At 40.0% G+C, this 22,781-nt stretch overlaps 1 protein-coding gene across 12 annotated transcripts in view; it reads left to right on the forward strand.

The window, feature by feature from the left end:
• Fip1l1 (factor interacting with PAPOLA and CPSF1) overlaps positions 1-22,781 on the forward strand; it is a 60,664-nt gene continuing 37,883 nt past the window's right edge. For 2 of the 12 annotated variants that reach the window (XM_032915945.1, XM_032915952.1), the window contains exons 1-9: positions 6-310; positions 1,313-1,357; positions 1,449-1,488; positions 6,468-6,525; positions 7,543-7,646; positions 10,722-10,786; positions 11,378-11,485; positions 12,067-12,197; positions 20,367-20,476. In XM_032915945.1, coding sequence (XP_032771836.1) covers positions 229-310; positions 1,313-1,357; positions 1,449-1,488; positions 6,468-6,525; positions 7,543-7,646; positions 10,722-10,786; positions 11,378-11,485; positions 12,067-12,197; positions 20,367-20,476 — 743 coding nt within the window. In that variant the 5' untranslated portion in view covers positions 6-228. Of the gene's footprint in view, positions 311-1,312; positions 1,358-1,448; positions 1,489-6,467; positions 6,526-7,542; positions 7,647-10,721; positions 10,787-11,377; positions 11,486-12,066; positions 12,198-12,484; positions 12,554-20,366; positions 20,477-22,781 lie in introns of all 12 variants that reach the window. The other 10 variants (XM_032915951.1, XM_032915943.1, XM_032915942.1 and 7 more) reach the window with 10 other exon arrangements.

Consider the following 22,781-nt stretch of genomic DNA (forward strand, 5'->3'; position numbering starts at 1 on the left):
TAGAGACGCCGCGCCGCTTGGATACTGCTGCGCATGCGCAGGCGGACCAGTCGCTGAATATTCACGGTCGCCGCCTCCGCCGAGGTCGACCCTGGATTTGAGTCTCGCGCTCTCTTCGTTCGCTTACCGGCGGGTTCCCTCCCCTTCTCGCGCCCTGAGACGGCGAGGCTGGGGAAGGGGTTGAAAGGGGCTGTTGATCGTCGCCTTTAACTTGTTCGTGGGGCGGCCATGTCGGCCGGCGAGGTGGAGCGTCTGGTGGAGCTGAGCGGCGGGACCGGAGGGGATGAGGAGGAAGAGTGGCTGTATGGCGGTACGGAACTTCCTGTCTGTCTCCCGGGTTCTCTCTGGCCTTCCTCCCGGCGTTTCAGGCCCGGGCGTCCGAGGCCTCTCGTACTAGCCCTGGCAGGCCTGAGTTAGGCCGAGTGCGGCCTGCTCCCGGCCCTCGCCCGGACCCGCAGGCACTCACCGCGCGGTGGACGCGGGCCAAGGAGGCCGGGCAGCCCTGCTTCGCCCTCCTCCCCACCGTCCCGGCCTCCTCCTTCTGCGCTCTCTATTCATGCTCTTTCTATCGATCCTGAGCTGCTTCGGTGTCTCTTGCTATTGGGTGCCCCTCCTCGTCCCTTTCTTTCAGAAACAGTCATTCTGTAATAACAGCTAAATAAAGTCAATGCTATTAAACTAATGTCTTGTTTCTTGATGGTCAGTTTGTATGGAATGCACCTGCAAGGGTACCTCCTTGTGTGAAAGTCGTGCTTTAAAAATATTAATTAAGAGAGACAGAGATGGAGAATACACTATGGTCAACCCTGAGTTGTCTCCTGTATTAAGGTGAAGTTTTTATTTTTTTTTTTAGAGACTGCTCTATAGTCCACGTCATAGTTGTACCTCGTGACTCTTCCCGTAGGCTTGTATTCAGTGTTTTGTATTTGTGTCCCCAAATTGAATGCATCATGTACTTTGTTTTTGTAGAGGACATGTTTGATGTCTGGCTTTTAAGTTTAAGTCATAATCCGCCTTGGCTGTTTGTTACACCAGATTTGAAAGTATTTTGTTCTTTCCTAGAACATACATCTAAGCAGCCTTTTAGTGATGTAACTCCGATCAAATTGTAAAGTCGATTATTTAATAATGGAAAGACAGCATTGGTACTACCCTTAAAACGTGAAATGTATGAGGTTTCTTTTACGATGATGTGTAAATCCTCATCGCCTCTTAAATTAAGTTTACATTAATAGCAGTAAAGTCGTGTATTTTTTTTCCATAAGAGATGTGTCTTGTTTATAAAGTGTTCTAACTTTGGCTATGCTCGCAGGCCCGTGGGACGTGCATGTGCACAGTGATTTGGCAAAGGATCTAGGTTAGTGCTCATGCTCTTCCCTTCAGATTTTTCTACTACTTGTTGCTTAAGCTTGGTTTCCTCATTTACTTTATTTTATTTTATTTGGTAGATGAAAATGAAGTTGAAAGGCCAGAAGAAGAAAATGCCAGGTTGGTGAACTCTCCTGTTGATGCCCTACACAGATGGTGATTCTAGGACGCTGTCAGTAGTTTTATTATAATCCTTGGTGGAATTGCATTTTGACCAAAGGTTGAAGGACCTTTCCTATTTCAGGATCAATTCTGTCTTGCTTTCTAGCAGCTTATAAGTCGGTTCTTGGAGTTAGGTATTTATTTGCCAACCTCTCCCTGTTGAGTAACTTTTACCCTTAACTGGGCTTAGCAGTATATACAGTGGAGTTGGGTTTTTGTTTTGTTTTTCAAGACAAAGTTCTCAGTGTAGTGTGTCTAGCCCTGGCTGTTCTAGAACTCACTTTGTAGACCAGGCTGGCCTTGAACTCAGAGATCCACCTGCCTCTGCCTCCCAAGTGCTGGGATTAAAGGCAGAGCAACTACGCCTGGCTGAATATAGTTGTTAAATTACTAAGAAAAAAAAAATTTACTGTAAGAAATAAAATAACTGAAAGTTGTTGCTTTCGTAATTTATTAGTGTTTTTATAGTATCCTTTACTTTTGGTATAATTTTTTTTTTTCTTTTCTTAGAAGCAGGCTCTTAGTGACAGGCCTGGAATTCCCTTTGTAGACTAAGCTGGCCTTGAACTCAAAGACATCTGTCTGTCTCTTAGAGTGCTGAGATTAAAGGCATGTGCCACAGTGCCTGTGCTTGGCGTGGCTTTAGTGCTTTGTATTTTTCATAATGGAACTAGTTTTTTGGAAGGAAACTATGCTTACTACTATACCATGAACAGAATAGATTTTTTTAAAAGTTGGTTGTTATTATGCAAAACAGTATTTTTACAGTGTCCAGGGAGCCAAACATTCACTCAAAATTCCACAACTAATGCATATAAGCACATGGCTAAATTGGCTTGTGTTTGATCAGGTGACTGTCTGAAATAATGAGGGAGGAGTGGTCTTAGAGCAATTAAGGGCTGGAGAAATGGCTCAGTTGGGGACATGCATGTGGCATAAGCATGTGGACATGAATGACTACATCCTAGGAGAGACTTAGACAGGATGATCTCTAGTACTCACTAGTTCCTCTATACTGTTAAACTCCAGGTTCAATGAGAGACTGTCTCAGAAAAGAAAGAAGAGGGATTGGGAAGATACCTGATGTCTCTGGCTTCCACATGTATTATATACACAAAACATTTAAAGAATATTAAGATTTTCAAAGTGGAGGGGTTAATGCTTCATACCTAGCATGATAGCTATAATCCAAAAGGCAAGAGAGCTATAATGAAGATATGGAGAACCTGGACTGGTTGTACACTGCTGCTGCTATTGTAAAGCGGTGTCTCCTCTTGGGAGCTTCCTCAAATGTTTAAACAGTTAATAATTAATTAAGCAGTCCTACTCACTTTAAATCAGAGAAGTGGAAGCTCACATGAACACAAGTATTTGAACATTACTGTTCTTAGCATCAGTCATAGCTAGTCCATAAAATGGAAATGACCTGCCTGTCTACCAAAACAAAATAATAGGGTCAATGCAATGCACCTTTAAGGAAGTGTTTCCTGGTGGAAGGAAATTGAGTACCAACTTGCTACGGTATGAGTGAACACCTGAGCGTGTGTTAAAGCAAAGAAGCAGCTACAAAGGACACAGTTTGATTCATAAAGTTTCCAGAATAAGCAAATACATAGAGAAGGAAAGATCAGTATGTGGGATAGGAGAAAACGGGGATGACTGGTGATATATACTTCTTTTGGGAGGCTACGTACATAGTCTAGGATGTCATAGCATAATTATTACACTGTGAGCAAAGTATATCTATCCCTTAGTCTTTAAATGTATGGGCAAATTATGTCTTAATGGAGTTTCTAAAATGAACACTGGTGGTGAAAATCCATTACAAGTAACTTCTTTTGTGTCAAAAATTTTAAAAAAGGAATTAAACCCTAGAACAAAGGATACATGGAAGGGAGTAAAAGGAGAAATAGCCTCCAAAGAGCTGAGATTTTTGTGAGCTGATCCCTAGTTCTAAATTTTATTATTTAACTATAATTCTAAGTTTACTCTCTGGTTTTGTTGTTTGTTTTGTTTTTAACTGTATATGTGTTGGTGTTTTACCTACGTATATGTCCATGCACCATGTTCATGCCTGCGGAGCACAGAAGAAGGCATGGGATCCCCTGGGACTGTGGTTCAGGATCGATTGTTGTGAGCTCCCCATGTGGGTGCAGCCTGGAAGAGCAGCAGGAGCTCTGAGCCGCTGAGCCAGCTCTCCTTCTCACAGTTCCCTTTCTCATTGCTCTTTCTTGAGTTCTCGGGGACACAGTGGTAGTTGACTGGAGTTAACCCATCTCTGCCTTCTCCAAGTACTGCTGCCCATGTCTGTTGTTGATTTCTTTTGAAGTTCTGTGTCTTTCTCATCCCATCAAGCATTTGCGCTTATATTTTTACTTTTTTAGAAAAAGCTTACAATTTATTGTTCTTGTATTTTAATGGTGATGAGGAACTAAAAGTTCTAAAGCATTATGTCTAATAGAAAAAGGAGTTCAGACAAAACTAGGAGATAGCTTGGTACATATCATTGCATTGCCCTGCCTAGGACCTGCTGTTGAAATTGTCCATCTTCCTTGTGACTGGTTCATTGCTGAAGCCTCTGTCCTTAAGCATGGAATTGCACTGACCTCACTGCTGTCTGTCATGCTTTATGTGTCTGGGTTTATTGAATGTAGTATATTGTCCTGTGACATAGAAATCATACTGAGGGTTCATTTCATTGCCTGTAGGCGTGTGCAAACAAGCAAGCAAAACGTGTTTCTTGGTCTCTGGAAGTTTGTTTAAGCAAAATATAAATTAAGAATTATAGTAGTACATTTATCTTGAGTCCTGTAGTAGGACAGGAAAAAAATTGAAGTTTGTATCTAAACCTTTTAATGTCAAGAAGCTATCTATGCTGTAGTTCTGGAAGTACTATTTTTTGGCTAATGGCTTGAGTCAAATGGCAAGCAAGTCAAAATTGCCTTCTAAAAGTGATTAGTTTTTTTAAATTTTTATTAGATATATTTCTTTACTTACATTTCAAATGTTATTCCCCTTCCAGGTTTCCTGTCCTTAGACCCCCATCTACTCCCCTCCCCCATACGGGTATTCCCCCCATACATCCTCCTTACTGCCCCACCCCACCCCATATTCCCCTGCACTAGGTCCAAGGGCTTCCCCTTCCACTGGTGCCCCAACGAGGCTGTTCTTTGCTACATGTGCAGTTAGAGCCCTGGGTCAGTCCGTGTATAGTCTTTCGGTAGTGGTTTAGTCCCTGGAAGCTCTGGTTGGTTGGCATTGTTGTTCTTATGGGGTTGCAAGCTCCTTCAACTCTTTCAGTCCTTCCTCTAATTCCCCCAAAGGGGGTCCTGTTCTCAGTTCGGTGGTTTGCTGCTAGCATTGACCTCTGTATTGGACATGCTCTGGATGTGTCTCTCAGGAGAGATCTATATCCGGTCCCTTTCAGCATGTGTTTTTTAGCTTCATCAATCTTATCTAGTTTTGGTGGCTGTATATATATATGTATATATGGGCCACATGTGGGGCAGGCTCTGAATGGCCGTTCCTTCAGTCACTGCTCTAAACTTTGCTTCCATATCCCCTTCTATGGATATTTTTTCCCCTTTTAAGAAGGAGTAGGAGCATCTGCATTTTGGTCATACTTCTTGAGTTTCCTGTGGTCTGTAGATTGCATCTTTGGTAATTCGAACTTTTTGGCTAATATCCACTTATCAATACCAAGCGTGTTTTTCTGTGATTGAGTTACCTCATTGAGGATGATATTTTCTAGTTCATTCCATTTGCCTATGAATTTCATGAGGTCATTGTTTTTGATAGCTGAGTAGTATTCCATTGTGTAGATGGAATTTTCTGTATCCATTCCTCTGTTGAAGGGCATCTGGGTTCTTTCCAGCTTCTGGCTATTATAAATAAGGCTGCTATGAACATAGTGGAGAATGTGTGTTTGTTAATATGCCCAGGAGAGGTATAGCTGGGTCCTCAGGTAGTAGAATGTGATTAGTTTTAAAATTCATCAAAATTAGGTCTTGAGCTCCTCATTACTGTAAGCTAGAGGACAGACTTCCATGAAGATATATATATCTATATATCTATATATATATCTATAGATATATATATAGATAGATATATATATTTAGTCTTGAAATTGTGATCTTTTTCAATAGAATAAAGAACCTATCTGATTTATTGGAACAGCAAAGCAGGCAGATACTTGTGTGATGAACAGTAAACTGAGCACTCAAAGAGTTAATATGATTAGATAGAGAATTATGGGGATCAGGATGAAGTGAAACCATGTTATGTAGTCCTTGGCTGTATAGTAATAGTCCTGGCACACAGCAGATATCCAGTAAAGATTCAGAGGTAAATGTGGTATAATGTGTGTTACATTTTAGAAACATGAAAAGCCTGAATTATGTCCTTCTGTCAAATTGTATGTCATTAAGAAATTGTTGGGCAAGCCAAGTAGTGGTGGCACACACCTTTAACCACTTGGGAGACAGAAGCAAGTGGATCTCTGTAGGTTCAAAGCCAGCCTGGTCTATAAAGTAAGTTCTAGGCCAGCCAGGGCTGCTATACAGAGAAACCTTGTTTTAAAAAACAGGAAAAAGCTATTAGCAGAGAGTGAGGGGTAGTACATGCCTTTAATCCCAGCATTTAGGAGGCAGAGGCAATTGGATCTTAGAGTTTGAGGTCAGCTTGGTCTACAAGATGAATTGAAAGCCATCCAGGGCTATGCAGACTGACTAAAGAAGCCCAGAAAACCCAACCCTTGCTTCCGTCTGAGTACTTGTATGCAACTAACAGGAAAACCGACAGATTCCTAGCCCTGTTCTCATCACCCAGTAGAGATCATAACTTTAGAAAAGTCTAGCAGCGACAGCTTGAAATCGTAGTATAATCTATGTCCTTGTAGCAGCAGCAGCCAACCTGTCTGCTGCTTTCTTTCTTTGCAGTGCTAATCCTCCTTCTGGAATTGAAGAGGAAGCTGCTGAAAATGGCGTGGCGAAACCGGTAACATACATATCAGGCTTTGAAATCCAGTGTCTCTGGTGTTTGAAATTGTAAAGAACTTCACAGTTCATTTACAAGTAAAATCAGCATTTAACATAACCTTCAGCGTCCTGTATGACTTGACCCCTTATGTCAACTGATACATCTGATATCATGAAAGAGTATGTAAAACTTAGGAGAAAAATAATGGAAAGAAACGAGGTGACATACAATATACACACAAGCTTGCTGCTTAGTGTTTCAAAGAACTAAATAGTTGTAGATCAACTGGCTATGGTAAGTGAGCTTCGTTTCCAAAGCCAACACTAAGTCTACAACCTAAAGCTGACAGTTTTCTTAGGAATGAGGCCTGAATGTGATACTCACTGACTCCGTGGCAATTAAAATGGTGCTTTGTTGTGCCCTCTGATGTTTGTCCTGATGATTTTAGCCCTGAACAGAGAAGGAAACTTGCTTTTTTTTCATACTTGAACTTAAAATCAAAAAAGCATTTTGCCTAGGTAATATGATTATCTACCACTATGTAATTAAAATATAGTAGCCTTTTAGATCCATACTAAAACCATTGTAAGCAGATCCATTTTTGTTTGAAAAGATACATGATGTCATTTACATGTACAGTCTCTTCATATTATAATTGATGACCTCGAAAAAAAAAATGAATCTGAGGCATTGTAGTAGCTATAAGGTAAAATTATTTAAAAGGAAGTACTTGAGAAATTCTTATGAGTAAACATTTGTAAGGTTTAACGACAGTATTAACAATTACCAAATAGTTAACAGAGCATTGAAAACATGAAGCATGCATTGTTCTCTGAAACATGGCATTAAAAGTTCTATTTCTTACTCATAAGCTTAGAAACTATTGTAGACCATCAAAATTGGGATAACAACTTTATAAGCTTGTAATTTTTATTCTAAAACAGTTTCAAAACCCCAAAGTAATTTTTTATTTATCACTATTGAATGTTGAATTGGATTATTTACTGCGTTTTGTAATTGTTTCTATCGGTGTAGAAAGTGACTGAGACTGAAGACGACAGTGATAGTGACAGTGACGATGATGAAGATGACGTTCACGTAACTATTGGAGACATCAAAACGGGAGCGCCACAGTATGGGTAAGTGGTTTAATCCGATTTGGCAGGGGGCATGTGTGCCATGGCTTGCATGTGTAGGCAGAGGATTCCTTGTACGAGTCACATTCTGTTTCCAGTCTGTTGTTGGGGCTTGGCCTTTAGTCTGCAGCACCTTGCTGCCCTGAGTTATACTTGTATGAATATACATTTATAAACATACCATGCTTTGATCATCAGTGGGTGATTCTTTGGTTTTGCATTCTTTTTCTTCCCACGATTTGAAAGAATTATTACTACGGTCTCTGTAGGTGGTGATAGCTTTCTGCCTGCAGTTACTTCCAAAGGTTCATGAAGCAGCAGCGTCTGGTTGCTGCCTTTAAAGCATCTTTGCTAGAGCACTGGCTAGTGTTCATTCTTTGGTTAGAATTGGAACACTGAACGTGTAATTTGCATTTGCGATTCTTTTGTCTTATTATACAATCCTTAATTTAGGTCTTTAATTTTTATTTCCAACTCAAGCTAGCATATGTCTTCTTGGCTGCCATCTTTCTATTTTGCTTGTTGTTTTTTGAGTTAAATTATCTATTGGGCCTTCTAGGTCAGTGTGCTGATAACAAGATTTATGTTCGATGAACTGGACCAAATAAATAGACTATTGCCAACTCACTGAACACAGGGATATTAAAGGATTGGAAGAAAAGACATTAAAATAGGGATTGTGGCTTTGTTACGGTAGAATTAAGAGGATTTTGGGTTTTCAAATTAGCTGTATATAAGGTAACTACTAAAACTTTATTTTTTATCTTTGGGAGGTTTGCTTGTTTTGAAAATCATTAATCATTTTGATTGGGATGAAGAGGAATTTCAGTGTTGTTCCTGATGGCTGAGAATGTTGAACTTTTAAAAATGTTTATTGATGATATGGGACCTTGTGTTCAATTGTTGATTAATCTAATTGTGGAGTGGGTTGTGTGGGGTTTTGATGTTTGGTTGGCTACAGAATCCTCCTCCTCTTCTCCCCTTCTCCTTCCTCCTTCCTTCTTTTTCTTTTTCCTTTTTTCTTCTTGTTCTCAGACAGGGTTTCTCTGTGTAATAGCCCTAGCTGTCCTGAGATTTAGGCTGGCCTTGAACTCATAAAGGTCTGCCTGCCTTTGCCTCCTGAGTGCTGGGAGTAAAGGTATGTGCCACCATGCCCCTTCTTCAGTTCTTTATCTATTCTGCATGCTAATCCTCTGCCATTGCCGGTGTGTCTGTCTTCACTCAGCTCTTTGGAATTTCATGTAGTTCCATGTTTTCATTCTTGTTTTTACTTACTAAACTATTGGATTCATTTTTAGCTGGAACTTGCTGAATGCCTCTTGGATTGTTTTCCATAGCACAGCAGTTCTGCCTTTGACCAGTTTGAGTATAGACTTTTGTTCAGGGTGAGATGTAAGGATTTCGTTTCCTTTTTCTGTATGTAGGTGGACATTTGTTGTAGTGTTGATGTCTTTGTTGACGCTCAGGTGACTATAATTGTGTGAGGTTATTTTGTATGACTCCTATTCCGTTGGTCCAATGTCTGTCTGTACTGGTGCTGTGGTTTTGTTCTTGGCTGTGTAGTATATTTACAGTTAGGTATAGGACACTTCTGGCATTGCTACCAAAGTCCATATAAATTATAGGATTTTCCTTCTTTTTATGAAGAATGTCACTGTTATTTTGATGGTATTTTATCTAATCAAATCTATAGATTGTTTTTGATACTATTGCCATTTTTACTGAGGTGGTCCTTTTCTTCTTAGGTTTTCTCTTTTGTTACTTGACTGAGGTTGATTTCCTGATTTCTTTCTTACTACATTCCTTATTAGTATATAGATATGATACTAATTTTAAAAAATTAATATTAATAAATTTTGTTTTTTGACAATTTTATGCATTCATATATAGTACATTCTGGCTAGGATTCCTGGTGGAGTCCTTAGGGTCTCCTACAAACAATCATTATTTGCTAAAAGAGATAATTTAACTTCCTCCTGCCTTCCATTTCTAAAGCTAAAACTTAAAGCACTGTACTGAGTACAAGTGGAAAGTGTGGGCATGCTTGTTTCGTGACTGCCTGTAGTGGGACCATTGTCACATACAGTGTTGGCTGTGTCTGAGTGTCATGCTGCTTTGCCAGTCTAAGATAGTTTCCTTGCATTTCTGATTTCTTCAGAATTTTTATTGAAGGGATGTTGGTCTGTATCAAAGATTAAATTATAAGTAATAACCTTATTTGGCGATGGTGGAAGGACCACAGTGGAGCAATGGCATGTGGCAGTGTGGCAGGGAGGACCTCAGTGGGGCGATGGTGTGTGGCAGGGAGGACCTCAGTGGGGCGATGGCATGTGGCATGTGGCAGTGTGGTAGGGAGGACCTCAGTGGGGTGATGGTATGTGGCAGGGAGGACCTCAGTTGGGTAATGACGTGTGGCAGGGAGGACCTCAGTGGGGCGATGATATGTGGCATGTGGCAGGAAGGACCTCAGTGGGGCGATGGTGTGTGGCAGGGAGGACCTCAGTGGGGCTGTGGCATGTGGCAGTGTGGCAGGGAGGACCTCAGTGGGGCTGTGGCATGTGGCAGTGTGACAGGAAGCTTTCACTGCTGCAGGGTAGCAGGATGTTAAGGGACTAGGGGACAGCAAAGATGCTTCTTAGATGTTTGCTACAGTAGCATATTGAGTTTAGTACCTGGGAGATTTTTGACATGGGGAAATGTCAGACCTTTAAAAAAAATTAGTTTTTGGGACTAGAGAGATGGCTTAGCACTTGTTTTTGCAGAGGACCTGGGTTCAGTGTGCCCAGTACTCACACGGTGGCTCACAACCACCTGTAACTTTAGTTCCAAGGGACCCAGTGCCCTCTTTTGACGTCTTTGGGCACCAAGTATGTTTGTGATGTACATATATGTAGGCAAAACAGTCATATACATAAAATAATATAAAAACTTAAGAATTATTTTTTATCCTGTAATAAGTAAATAACAAACTAAACATCAGTGTGAAATCTGTATGTGCCTATTCATTCACTTTCTGTGTTGAATAGCTTCCTGTTTTGTTATTGTATGTTTTTGAAGTTAATTTTTATTCTATTTTAGGAGTTATGGAACGGCACCAGTAAATCTTAATATCAAGGCAGGGGGAAGAGTTTATGGAAATACAGGTAAAATTTGTATTTGCAGCTTCATCAGTATGAAAGTAGGTCCTGAGTAGAATGTATTAGCTCTTTTCACAAGCTATCTGTGATATACACTAGCAGACTCCTCCTGTTAAAGACATCTCAAGCAGCAGACATTTGACCTGTTCTCATTGTGTTACTTTGCTTGTTTTATAACACTTTAAGAGGAACCTTTCTTTGTTCACAAATTATATAAAATGACAATTTAACACATTGGCATTAGCAGCTCCATTGATGTTGTAACCTTTTGCTTTTGTTTTTTGAGGTAGTATCTCATGTAGCCTAGGCTATCCTTGACCTAGCTGTATACCCAAAGCTTGCCTTGAATTCCTGGTCCTTCCCTCTTCATTTCCCAAGTGCATGCATGATAGGCATGTGCTACCATGCTGGGCCATAATGCCTAAGTCCCTAACTATTTCATGCTGCTCATCTTGAAAGTTTCATCACCAGGTTTGACTTTGTCTAGTTTTATCAAGGGTAAGGATGGATGATAAAGGGTGATTTATGTTTTCTCTTTTTGTCTTCTAGCTTCTTGCTAATATAGCTTCTTTGCCATTTTGCATTTCTGTAAAATAGGAACCAAAGTCAAAGGAGTAGACCTCGATGCCCCTGGCAGCATTAATGGAGTTCCACTCTTGGAAGTAGATTTGGATTCTTTTGAAGATAAACCATGGCGGAAACCTGGTAGGATTATGTGGTTCTATTTTAATATCAAGGTTTTTAACATAAAATGATTTTTAAAAAGTATTTGTAAGCAGCAGTATAAAATAGTGTCTTTTACAGTGTCTTGTTTATTGTCCTAAGCAAATAATTAGTACTCAGGACTTGAATTATTAAATTTAATTAGTCCCTGGAATTAGCATAAAAAGGGACTCACACATCATCAATTATAATACCATTTTTAAAGAAAATCATCTTGATCAAAATGTTTTTCAGTCTTCGCTTCATTGTAGTAATTTTAAGAACTAGTAAAAAATTCAAGGGTATTATGATGAGTGTCAGAAAATATGCTCATGTTCTCTTATATATAAATTATTCATAACAATGGGTTTCATTATCATGTTTTCATACATGTGTATAATGTCTTTCAGTCATGCCTACGCCATATGTCCTCCAGCCTCTAAGTCCCAATTGACACCCTTCCTCTTCGATCTCACTCTCCTGCTTTCATAGCTCTCTAAATGTACATTTTATAATCACACTATAGCTTTGATGCTGCCATAGAGGTAAAATCTTTGCATCTTAAAAGTATGTTTTATCTTTAGGTGCTGATCTTTCCGATTATTTTAATTATGGCTTTAATGAAGATACTTGGAAAGCTTACTGTGAAAAACAAAAGAGGATCCGAATGGGACTGGAAGTTATACCTGTTACTTCAACGACAAACAAGATTACGGTAATTAGGAAATCTTCCAGAGTAACCCTGCCTCTTCTACTGTACCACTCTGACTCCCCAAATAAGTCACTTTCCCCCTAATAAGGTGATTAAATGTTGTACAGCAGTTTAATATTTTTGTTCTCGTGGCTGTGTTTACTTATATTCCCTTCCTTCCCCTTGAGTTTCATGTTGATGATTACTGTATGTTCTTAGTTCAATTCAGACTAGCCACAGCTAGTTACTCTTGTGGCCTGTCAATTAAACATTGTGTGGTTTCTTAATGGGGAATATGTCATTTAACTTAGGCCGAAGACTGTACTATGGAAGTTACACCAGGTGCAGAGATCCAAGATGGCAGATTCAATCTTTTTAAGGTGAATTTTAGTAAATTATCCTTGGTTGCTCTCATTTTTTGTTCTTGAGTCTGCTCCCATCCCACTGTTCAGGGGAAAAAATTGAAGTAGAAGCAGCGACATTTTTTCCAAACTTTGAGCTTCCTGGTGACTTACACGTTGGCTGATTGTTGTTTCCTGTACTTTTGCAAGCATGTGACTCTGTAGCCTGTCACACTAACACCTGCCAAGGAAGACTGTTGTCTGCTATGTGCTTTGACTATAGGTGGTACACGCTTATAGAAGGCGACGGTCATGGCTGCAGGCGCTGCACTCGTGCCTTCTTCTTATCCTTAGCAGCAGAATTGGAAGCGTTTTGTTTTTCCAGTTCTTAAAAAAGTAGAGGGATGGTGACAGTTATTATCTCTGATACTAAAATCATCGGTGTAATAGCTCTCAGTGAAGGTGTTTTCAAGAATTTGAGGTGTTCTCTGACAACTTCTTAAGCCTTGAGCAGAGCTGCTGAGTTTTAATATTTCAAAAGCATAGGTTCCTGTGAGTGATGTGAGAGGATTGCGTGACATCAAGTCTGTCCAAAGAAAAATACTACATTCTCATTGCTGCTTTTCCTCAAGTTTGGTTGGGTAATCTTTCCTCCCTTGGTTTTAATTCTTTTGTCAGGGACCTTTTATATACCTCAGGGCCTGGCTATAGAACTCTGTGCCCCTTTTGGGACACCAGAATTCTGAGGTAGCTGCTGTCTGGATACAGTTCTGTGTAGACTTTAATTTTAATTTACATCCTAATATAGGTAAGTATTTGGCCCTTGTTTTGTTAACATTTTCAGAATACTTGATGATGTATACTCCATTTTAAATGATCATCAATCTTTTAGATGTTGGTTTTCTATTTTCATTCTGTTATTAGAACAAATTCATAGTCAAGTTTAATAATGAGCTGGTTCATGTCATTGGTAGGTTTTGTTTTATCTTGTTTTCCTAAGAAGAATGAGAATGGCCATTATAAACCCTCAGCTAATACATAATTTTGTTAATCTTAGATTTGTAAACAGTGAAATAAGGAAATACTAGTAGCTGGCCTCTCCTGAAAGTTGTGGATATATATTTTACATTTATGTGTGTGTGTAGTATATGTATACTCACACACATATATACTTACACCCATACACAGAGAGAGTTATTAGGTTCCTTTTGATTGTTTGAGAGGAAGTCTTTGTGTTTTCCATTTCTGGTTGATTAATTTATTCTGAGTGAGTTGTAAGGTTGTTGTCCAGTGGTTTTCATGCCTTGATCAGGTGTTTAAATGCTAGTAAATCTGTTAGAAATACTGATTTGGGGATGATTAATTTTAGTGATTTTAATTAGGCAAACATTTCTCCCACTTTGGTTATATTGTAGTCTGTAGGAAATGGTGGAAATAAAGCCATATAAAAAGATATACTCATCTTAAGCCAGCATGCAAACATTTATGTCAATAGCAGGCTACCATTAGAAGGTTCTTGAGCTGTAGAGATTGTGCACATCTGGATTTTGGTAAAGAAATGACAGCTGAGTGGACTGTAAGAGAGATAAAAGGTCAGATAGGGAGTTGATGTGATAAGTAGTGTACCAGTGAAACAGACAGGGCTGCTCCCATGGTGACTGGGCCAAGGCTGCAAAGTCACAGTTGAACTTCTTTTCCTGTCTGCTACAAAGATAGTCAATGTCAAGTGAGAAACAGCCCAGCAGCCTTTTGAAGGCATTGGTTCATCCCCCTTATGTTATGTATACTGTAGTAACACTTCCAAGTGAGTGTCAGCAGGAGCCTTTACCCTCTGTGCCATCTTGCCAGCCTTTAGTGTCTCAAGTTTATAAATTGTTGTTAAATTTTGTTTGGCCCTGTAGGATCTGATGTTAACTTAGATTTAGTAAATCAAACATATACGACTATTTCTTAAGTGCTAGGTTGTAGAAGTGACAGCTTCTTGTTCTGGCTAGGCAGATTTTGAGGGCAGCATCTGCTGACACGGATTCAGTGTGATGAGAAAGGTTGCTGGGATAGTAAACGTTTTCAGGATTGCTTTGCTTAAGTATGTTTTAAAGAAATTAAGTATGAAAGTTAGGAAACAAACAGTTTGTACACATTTAATATCTATCCTGTCTTTTCTCTTTTCGTTTCCTTCCCTGTTGTAGAGATGCACACACATTTCTTTCCCACTTCTGTTTTCAGCTTTCTCTCTTGACAGCTTTTAGTTGCCTATGTAGAACAATGTGTTAGGTCGGCTGGGAAGGAAGATGAACGTAATAGACATGGACTTTAACCTGCCGTGATAGGAAAGCTAGGTATTCAGTAAGTAACAGTAAATAGCAATTGCCTATTTAGACACTGCATGGCATTTGAAAGACAGAAGAAGTAACATGAAAGCAGAGTCTCAAAGTCAATTAAATTTAAGAAAAAATGTGTTTGTTGGTTTGTCCACAGCCTCTTTTCCAGACACGTAGGGTACAGATTTTTATATGTAGCTAGAATCATCAAAGGTCTTGCTATAGTGACAATAGGCAGATAGTATCATAAACAAACTACTCAAATAATGAGAAATTTTAAGAAGAAAGTAGAAAGTCACAGGAGAGAGACTGGTAATGATGAAGGAAGTCTGCACTACTCCAAGGTATAATCTGAATGACACAGTAGTCCTCTGGCCACTGAAGTATACGCTGAGACTCCTTGTAGATGCTTGAAACTGTGGTTAGTACTAAACCCTGTGTAATCTGTTTTCTTCTCCCACGTACATTTGCATAATAAAGTATAACTTTTAAATTAGTCACAGTAAGTGACTAACAGAAACAATACAGAGCAATATACTAATAATAATTATGTGAATATGCTCAAAATAATATTTGTACAAAGGTCCTACAATCTTAGCATGTAGTGGCTTTTCTTTTGATGCTAAGTCAATAACTTTACTGAGAGGAAGAGCTTAATGGCTTGTCTTGAGCTTTAGGACATTTTTAAGTAAAGTAAGGGTTAGTCAGCATCAGCGCCCTGCTACCCTCACAGCCCTTTTAGGGGCCACAGAGCTGAGTGGTTGGTAGGATGCTGAAGTACACGTGCGGATGGAGAGACAAAGGGAGGATTCACGTCCCAGGTGAGATGCAGTTGGGAAGAGGCAGGAATTTACTATATACTACTCAGACTCTGCCTGGCTAAACTACTGACTGTCAGTTCTGGGAATTTCCCATTTAAGTTATTTTAGTCTGGTTTTGATCCACAATTGAAACTACAGAAAGCAATAGCATAGGTTGAGGTTGGGAAGGCTACTGTATTCAATTAGTGAATCTATGAAAAGATCTGGAGAAAGGATATTCTTTTTTTTCCAATTATTTTTATTGGATTTTTTTATTTACATTTCATATGTTAATCCCCTTTACCGGTTTCCTGTCCATAAACACCCTATCCCATCCCCGCTCCCCCTGCTTCTGTGAGGGTGCTCCCCCACCTACCCACCCCTTCCCTCCTCCCTGCCCTGACATCCTCCTACACTGGGCCATTGATCCTTGGCAGGACCAAGGGCTCTTCCCATCGTTGCCCAACAAGGCCATCCTCTGCTACATATGTGGCTGGAGCCATGGGTCTGTCCTTATGTACTCTTTGGAGGGTGGTTTAGTCTCTGGGACCTCTGGTTGGTTGGTATTGTAGTTCTTATGGGGTTGCAAACTTCTTCATTTTCTTAAATCCTTTAACTCCTCCGATGGGGATCCCATTCTCAGTTCAATGGTTGTCTGCAAGCATCTGCCTCTGTATTTGCCAGGCTCTGGCAGAGCCTCAGGAGACAGCTATATCAGGCTCCTGTCAGCATGCACTGCTTGGCATCAGCAATATTGTCTGGGTTTGGTGGCTGTATGTATATGGACTGGATCCCCAGGTGGGGCAGTCTCTGGATGGCCTGAGAAAGGATATTCTAAACAAAAAAGATAGTTAATGCAGAAATCCTGACAAGAGGAGCTTATGTGGTTTTTGTTTGTTTGCTTTTTCGTTTTAAAAAAAAAGGACAAGAGAAAAGGCTATCATAAGTGGGTGTGGGTGGAGGAAGAATAGAAAGAAGCAAGTTTGCAAGTGTGTACACAGGCCGTCCAGGCCTTGTCAAGAAGGTGGTCTTACTGTGCTTGATTAGGGAGGCAGCTGGAGAGCCTTGACCAGAGAGAGACCTGAGCTGGTACATGTGGAAGACTATTTTGTCTCTGTCCAGAGGTTAGAATGTAGAGTTCAGAGCAGAAGTGGATAATACCTGTCACAGTAGCTGCTATACCCTGATGGGTTTGACTTGAGGAGTGTCATCCTGTCAGCTGATGGGTTTTGGTAATGCTGTAAAAGTAACCTTGATATCCTGTCTGTCAGCAGGTGTTAAACAATACCTTTGTGCTTTGTTCTCTGAGAAGTTGGGTAGGGGGAAATTCCAGTTTATTAATATGAGGACAATATGGAGAAGAGGAAATGGAGAGTTCAGTTTAGGCCACGATAAGTTTGAGGTATCAGTTTGATGTGCTAAGAAATCGAATATAAATTGCTAGTATTCATGGGGACAGCTGATAATGTTAACTATATTCCCACTCCTTTAGGTAGAGTAATGTGTTTCTTTTTTGTTTCACCTTTTACTCCTACCCTGTTTTTAATGTGTGCACATGCACGTGTGTGTGTGTCTCTGTGTGTGTGTATGTGTGTGCACGCACACACAAACAGCTGTATGCACACAGCTGTGGTGACTCACATGCCATGGTGCCTCCGTGAGAGCGGAGGACAGCTTTCGGGAGTTGGAGCTTTCCCTTCCCATGGGCCTCAGGAACCCACTTGCGAGGTTTGAATATCAGAGCCCTTATACTGTGAACAGCCTCCCTGCTCCTCGTCCCCTCTGTTTTCGTAGCATTATTGTGCATTATTGTGCGCTGTATTGTGCTCACTCGTATTACTGTTCTCGCTGAGACTTTTTCTTTCAGTATTCTGAGCTTTTAGTATAGAGTGGATAGTGAATAAATGTTTACTAAATGAACGGTTCACTTCCTGTCACCACATCCTGGCAGTTTATGTGTCCAATGTGCATCAAATCCATTTCACTTTTTTTTTTTTTTTTTTTTTTTTTTTTTTGGTTCTTTTTTTTGAGCTGGGGATCGAACCCAGGCCTGCGCTTCCCTAGGCAAGCGCTCTACCACTGAGCTAAATCCCCAACCCCCATTTCACTTTTTTTATTTTTGTCTTTCTAAGTGATGATCCTCATATCCTAATAGGATCTATACATTTTTTTAAATGAATTTGATTTTAGTAAGCAGTTAGAACTCATTTTCAAATAAACTCAGTTTTAAGGCCTAATTAATTATAGGTAGGTGCCACTGGGTAAAAGAAATAACTAGTTAGTAGATATCTGCCTCTTTTTAGGTTAATAAATACTTAGCTTTATTTTATTAAAAATTTGTTTAATGGTGATTTTTTAATATTTTGACTTATAATTTCATTAGTGCCCCCTTTCCATTCTTTCTTCTAACCCCTCCCACAATCCTTGTTCTCAAATACATGGCCTCTTTTTTTAAAAGTGTTGTTATATATATGTATACACACACACACACACACACAAACACACAAACACACATTCCTAAATATAACCCACTCAGTCTGTATTATATTACTATATGTATATGATGTCAGTACTGGTTATTTGGCAATGGATAACCAGTTATGGGGCTCTGCTTTGGAAAAGACCATTTCTCCACTCAGCATTTCCCAGTTGCCCGTAATTCTTAGGCTAAGGTTGAAGCCCCTAGAGCTTCACTCCTTCCATGTTAGCATGCCCATAGGTGTGGTCATTGTTCAGGCAGAGACAGAGTTTCACTGCAGACTTCTTGTTCCTCTGTCTTTTTCTGCCTTTCTCACCCTCACGGACCCTCAAGCCTTACTTGCCAGAATCGTGTTGAGGATGTATCAAGTGGGACCGGGCACCACATGATCTTTTGCTTACTGCATTTGAACTGTTGTAATTTTCTATAATTGTCTGCTGTTGCTGAGAGAAGTTTCTTTGGAAGGGAGTGAAAACTATTCTGATCTATGGACATAAGAATAAATATCAGTAAGTAGTATATCAGTTATGGTGCAGGCTAGGCCTCATGACCAGAAGTTGACCAATACAAAATGGACTACATGGTTTTTGGTCCACATTTTTGTTTTGGTATTCCTGTCTTTAGGAGTTGTTTGTTTTTGTTAAGATAGAGTTAGGACGTAGTTAGGAATTATGCTGACTTAGTAGAAGGTTTCCCCTCCAAGACTGATAGCCTCACTAGCCCTGGGTAGCCAGATTTATTTCCAGTACCAGGCATTGATTCCCACTTGTTGAACAGGCTTTACCTCCAGGTAGACAGCTATGATTACAGCCACGGCTTCCATGCTGTGCTGCACCCGTACACTTCTCATGCCATTGCAGGCATCATAGCTGGCCAGGGCTAGTCTTTGTTTCCCTCCAGTGGCTTCAGAGTTAATAAGAGGAGGGAGAGGTAGTAAGGAGACAAGACAACTGAGTTCAGGTGCCTAGGCACGTGGAACTGGCATCATGGCTGCTGGTACTATTGATAAGGATGTGCAGGGGCAGATTCTCTTCTCATTAAAAAATTCTTCTCATACAATATTGAAACATATTCTCTGCACCTCCAACTAACTCTGAGATCCTTCTATTCACCCAACTTCATGTTCTGTTTCTTTCTCCCCTCTATCTTAACAAAGGAACAGAACTCCTAAAGACAAAAATACCAAAACAAATGTGTAGCAGACCATGTAGTCCATTTGGTCAACTTCTGATCATGGGACCTGCCCGATAGTATAGTTGAAATATCCAGTGATACTCCATTGGAGGAAAGTGACTTTCCTGTTCTCAGCAGTCATCAGTTGTAAATAGCTCTTGTTTATGTATGGAACTTTTTGTCTACTTTCTCTTCTCTGTGCTGGGATTTGCCTGGTTTGAATTTGTGCTGGTCTTATGCATGTTCTCACAGTCTCCATGGGTTCATATGTGCATCGGTCCTGCTGTGTCTGATGCTCTTTCCTTGGAAGCATTCATGACCTCTGGCTCTCACAGAGTCGGCTTTCTGTTTCTGTTTCTTCTGCATAGGTTTGAGCCTTGAGGGGAGGGGTTTGATAAAGACTGAGTGTTCCAAAGTCTCTTACGCTTGCCACATTATTCACTCGTGGGTCTCTGCCTTAACTACCATCTCTACAGTCAGATCCTTACGAACATGGCAGCAATATGTTGGTGGAGTAATTTTATTGCTATGTTCTTTTAGCAACATAAGGAGTAGTAAGTTTCCCCCTAGAGTCCATGATCTAGCAATTTCTAGGTCCTTGCCACCTTTAATGGTATCAGATAGAGGTTCCATCTCCTGGAATAGGCCTTAAGTATAGTAAAAAGAAGGGGTTGGTTATTGCCATAACATGTATACCACTAATACACCAGTATATCTTGTAGATTGAGAGTACAGAAGGGGAAATTCTTCAAGGCCTTCCTTCCATGGACTCAGAGCCATGGAGTCATAACCATGCATAGCCTACACTCATTTACTTTACTCATGAGCAGTTTATGAGTCTCCAGGAGTCTCCAGTTTATTGAGGCTTCTAAGTGGCAAACTGAACTTTTTATTTAGTAAATGGAACATTTTGATCCCTTTCACCTAAAGCTAAACTCAATAGACCCTTTTAATAACTATCCAGGCTTGACACCTTCTTCATATTTAACTGCAGAACAGATGTTACAGGCTTAGAAGTGCCTCGTGCTCAGTGGTCTGTTAAATTAAGCAAAGTAGTAACCCCCATTTTCTTTTTGAAGGTACAGCAAGGGAGAACTGGAAATTCAGAGAAAGAAGCAGCACTTCCATCTACAAAAGCTGAGTTTACTTCTCCGCCATCATTGTTCAAGACTGGTCTGCCACCAAGCAGGTTAGTTAGATAGTCATGTCCCAGCTTTGGGATCTTGGTGCTGTATCTGTGCTCTAACGCTGTGCTGAATATGAAGGCTTCCAGTGTTCTACCAGTACAAACGAGAACAGTCGACTTTTAGTTGGAAATCATTATTTAAAAACTCTTCAGGATGCTTACTCCACCTTGAAAAACCCAGACACCTGAGTCTGCAACAAGTGAAGCATGGTGTATAGGTACAGTGTCTTCCATACACGCTGGACGAATCACGGTGGTCGCTGTGTATAGCATCCTTACCCAAGAGCTGTTGTGCTTCTAGGTCAAGCTCTATGCACTTAAAGGTATTTTTATAAGAGAAGTGTAGAAATGTCATCTGTAAAACGTTCATGGCTTTCTTTGCTTTCACAAAACACCCAGTTTTGTGTTTGTAAAATACTAGGTAGGAGTAATTGCGCAGGAAAAAACAGTGTTCTTTTCACTCAAATGTGCCAGTTGTTTCTTTTGTGACAATGGAAATATGGCCAGGAAACTAAAGAATAAGTGAAGCCCAGGGAAGGCGGATGTCTTGGTTTTAGATCCAGGTAACAGACTGGGTCTGAAGTAAGTCAGCTCAGCTGTTACAAAGTCTCCCCCAGCCTGTTTATCTTGTTGACTGCTTAGATTTACATTCTCCTTTTCTCTTCATTTGTTCTACAGTTTGTCGCTATTATGAGAAACTGTATTTCATAGGATACTAATGGAGAAAGAGCCTAATGGAGAAGCATAAGACTCATTCCTAATTAAAATGGTCATTTGTTTGTTTGTCACAGAGTCCTATTGTAGCCCTGGCTGGCCTAGACCTTGTTGTATAGACTGGGCTGGTCTCAAACAGAGATCTGCCTGGCTCTGTCTCCCAGGTGCTGGTATTGATGGCTCGTGGTCCCAGGACCAGCTAAAACCAAGATTCTTAAAGCTTTAATCCAAAAGGAAACATTTAAAAAGAGAGCCAAGATTTTTATGGATTGATATGGAAATATTTCAAATGTTATTTGAACTAAATGAAATATAAAACATTTGGTTAAATAGTTTATAGACACTAAGGAATACTGATCTCTTAATAAATAGAATTCTCTTGAATTTGGGTCTTTTTTATAAAAGGTCAACTTTGATTCATCAGTTTTCTGTGTCTGCTTTAGAGTTTTGCTATGAGGTTGAAATCTTGACGTAGATTTCAGGGGTTTAAATTCTAACTCAGCGGTTTACTAGTTGAGTGTCCTTGGATGGATTCTCTGATCTTTGTTAGTAGATTTCCTAATTGATGAAATGTAATAATAGCACTTCCATTATACTCGAGCCACATGTGTGCTATGAATTAAGGTCTGTAAAGTGTACAACAGTTTTGTTAACATAAAAACATTCTCTAGGATTTACTGTTAGAGCGAGAGCGAAGCTGTTTAAAAGTTGATAGGATCTTTCTTTTTGCTTTCTCCTCTTTTGTGGGAGACATGCTGGATTGTATCGGATCTATAAAACTTTGTGTTTTCCTTTTTTTTGAAATGAATGGGGAGCCACAGTGGGATTTTCAGGCCAATACAATTATCTGACTGAGGTTTCCATGTCTCAGTTCAGTTCCTTTACTTAGAGCAGCTTACAGGGTGAACAGTGATGGGAACAGGGTCAGGGGTCAAAGATTGCACCAGATATCCAGGCAAGAGATAATGGTGTCCTGGACCAAGGTAATGGTAGAGTGGTCAGAATTGTTAGCCACTGGGTGTATTGCAAAGGTTTGTAATGGCTTGTCTGGGTTGATTAGTTATAGATTGTAGAGAAAAGTTTTTCTCAATGAATTCAAGGATTTTTGTCTTGGTCAACAAAAATGTAATGACTGGGATGTCATTTAAGAGAGGAGAAGTATTACTAGAGGAATGGCTTTTGGAGAGAAAAGAGAAAACATTCAGTTGAGGGATTAGAAGTTGAGGTGCCTATTCATTAGGGAAATGGAAATTGGAAAGTTGGATATGTGGCTATGGGATGAGGAGAAGAGAATTAGCCAGAGACCGAAACTTGAGCTAATGATCATTGTTCAAATGGTATCCAAAGTGAGGCTGTGAAATTTAATTAAACCATCAAAAAATAGTAATCAAGTGGTAAGAGGACAGAGCCTCTAAAGAAATGAATGGAAACTACTGAAAGGTACCAATAAGGAGGCATGAGATGAAATCTAGCATGTGGAGGAATCAGCTGTCAAACAGATGAAAACCAAATGCCTATGAGACCTTCAGGTGTGAAAGGCATTGGCGATCCTGACCAAAATCATGTAAATTGAAAAGGTACAGGTAAATTAAAA

This window comes from Rattus rattus, chromosome 11 (assembly GCF_011064425.1).
Source record: "Rattus rattus isolate New Zealand chromosome 11, Rrattus_CSIRO_v1, whole genome shotgun sequence".
NCBI lineage: Eukaryota > Metazoa > Chordata > Mammalia > Rodentia > Muridae > Rattus > Rattus rattus.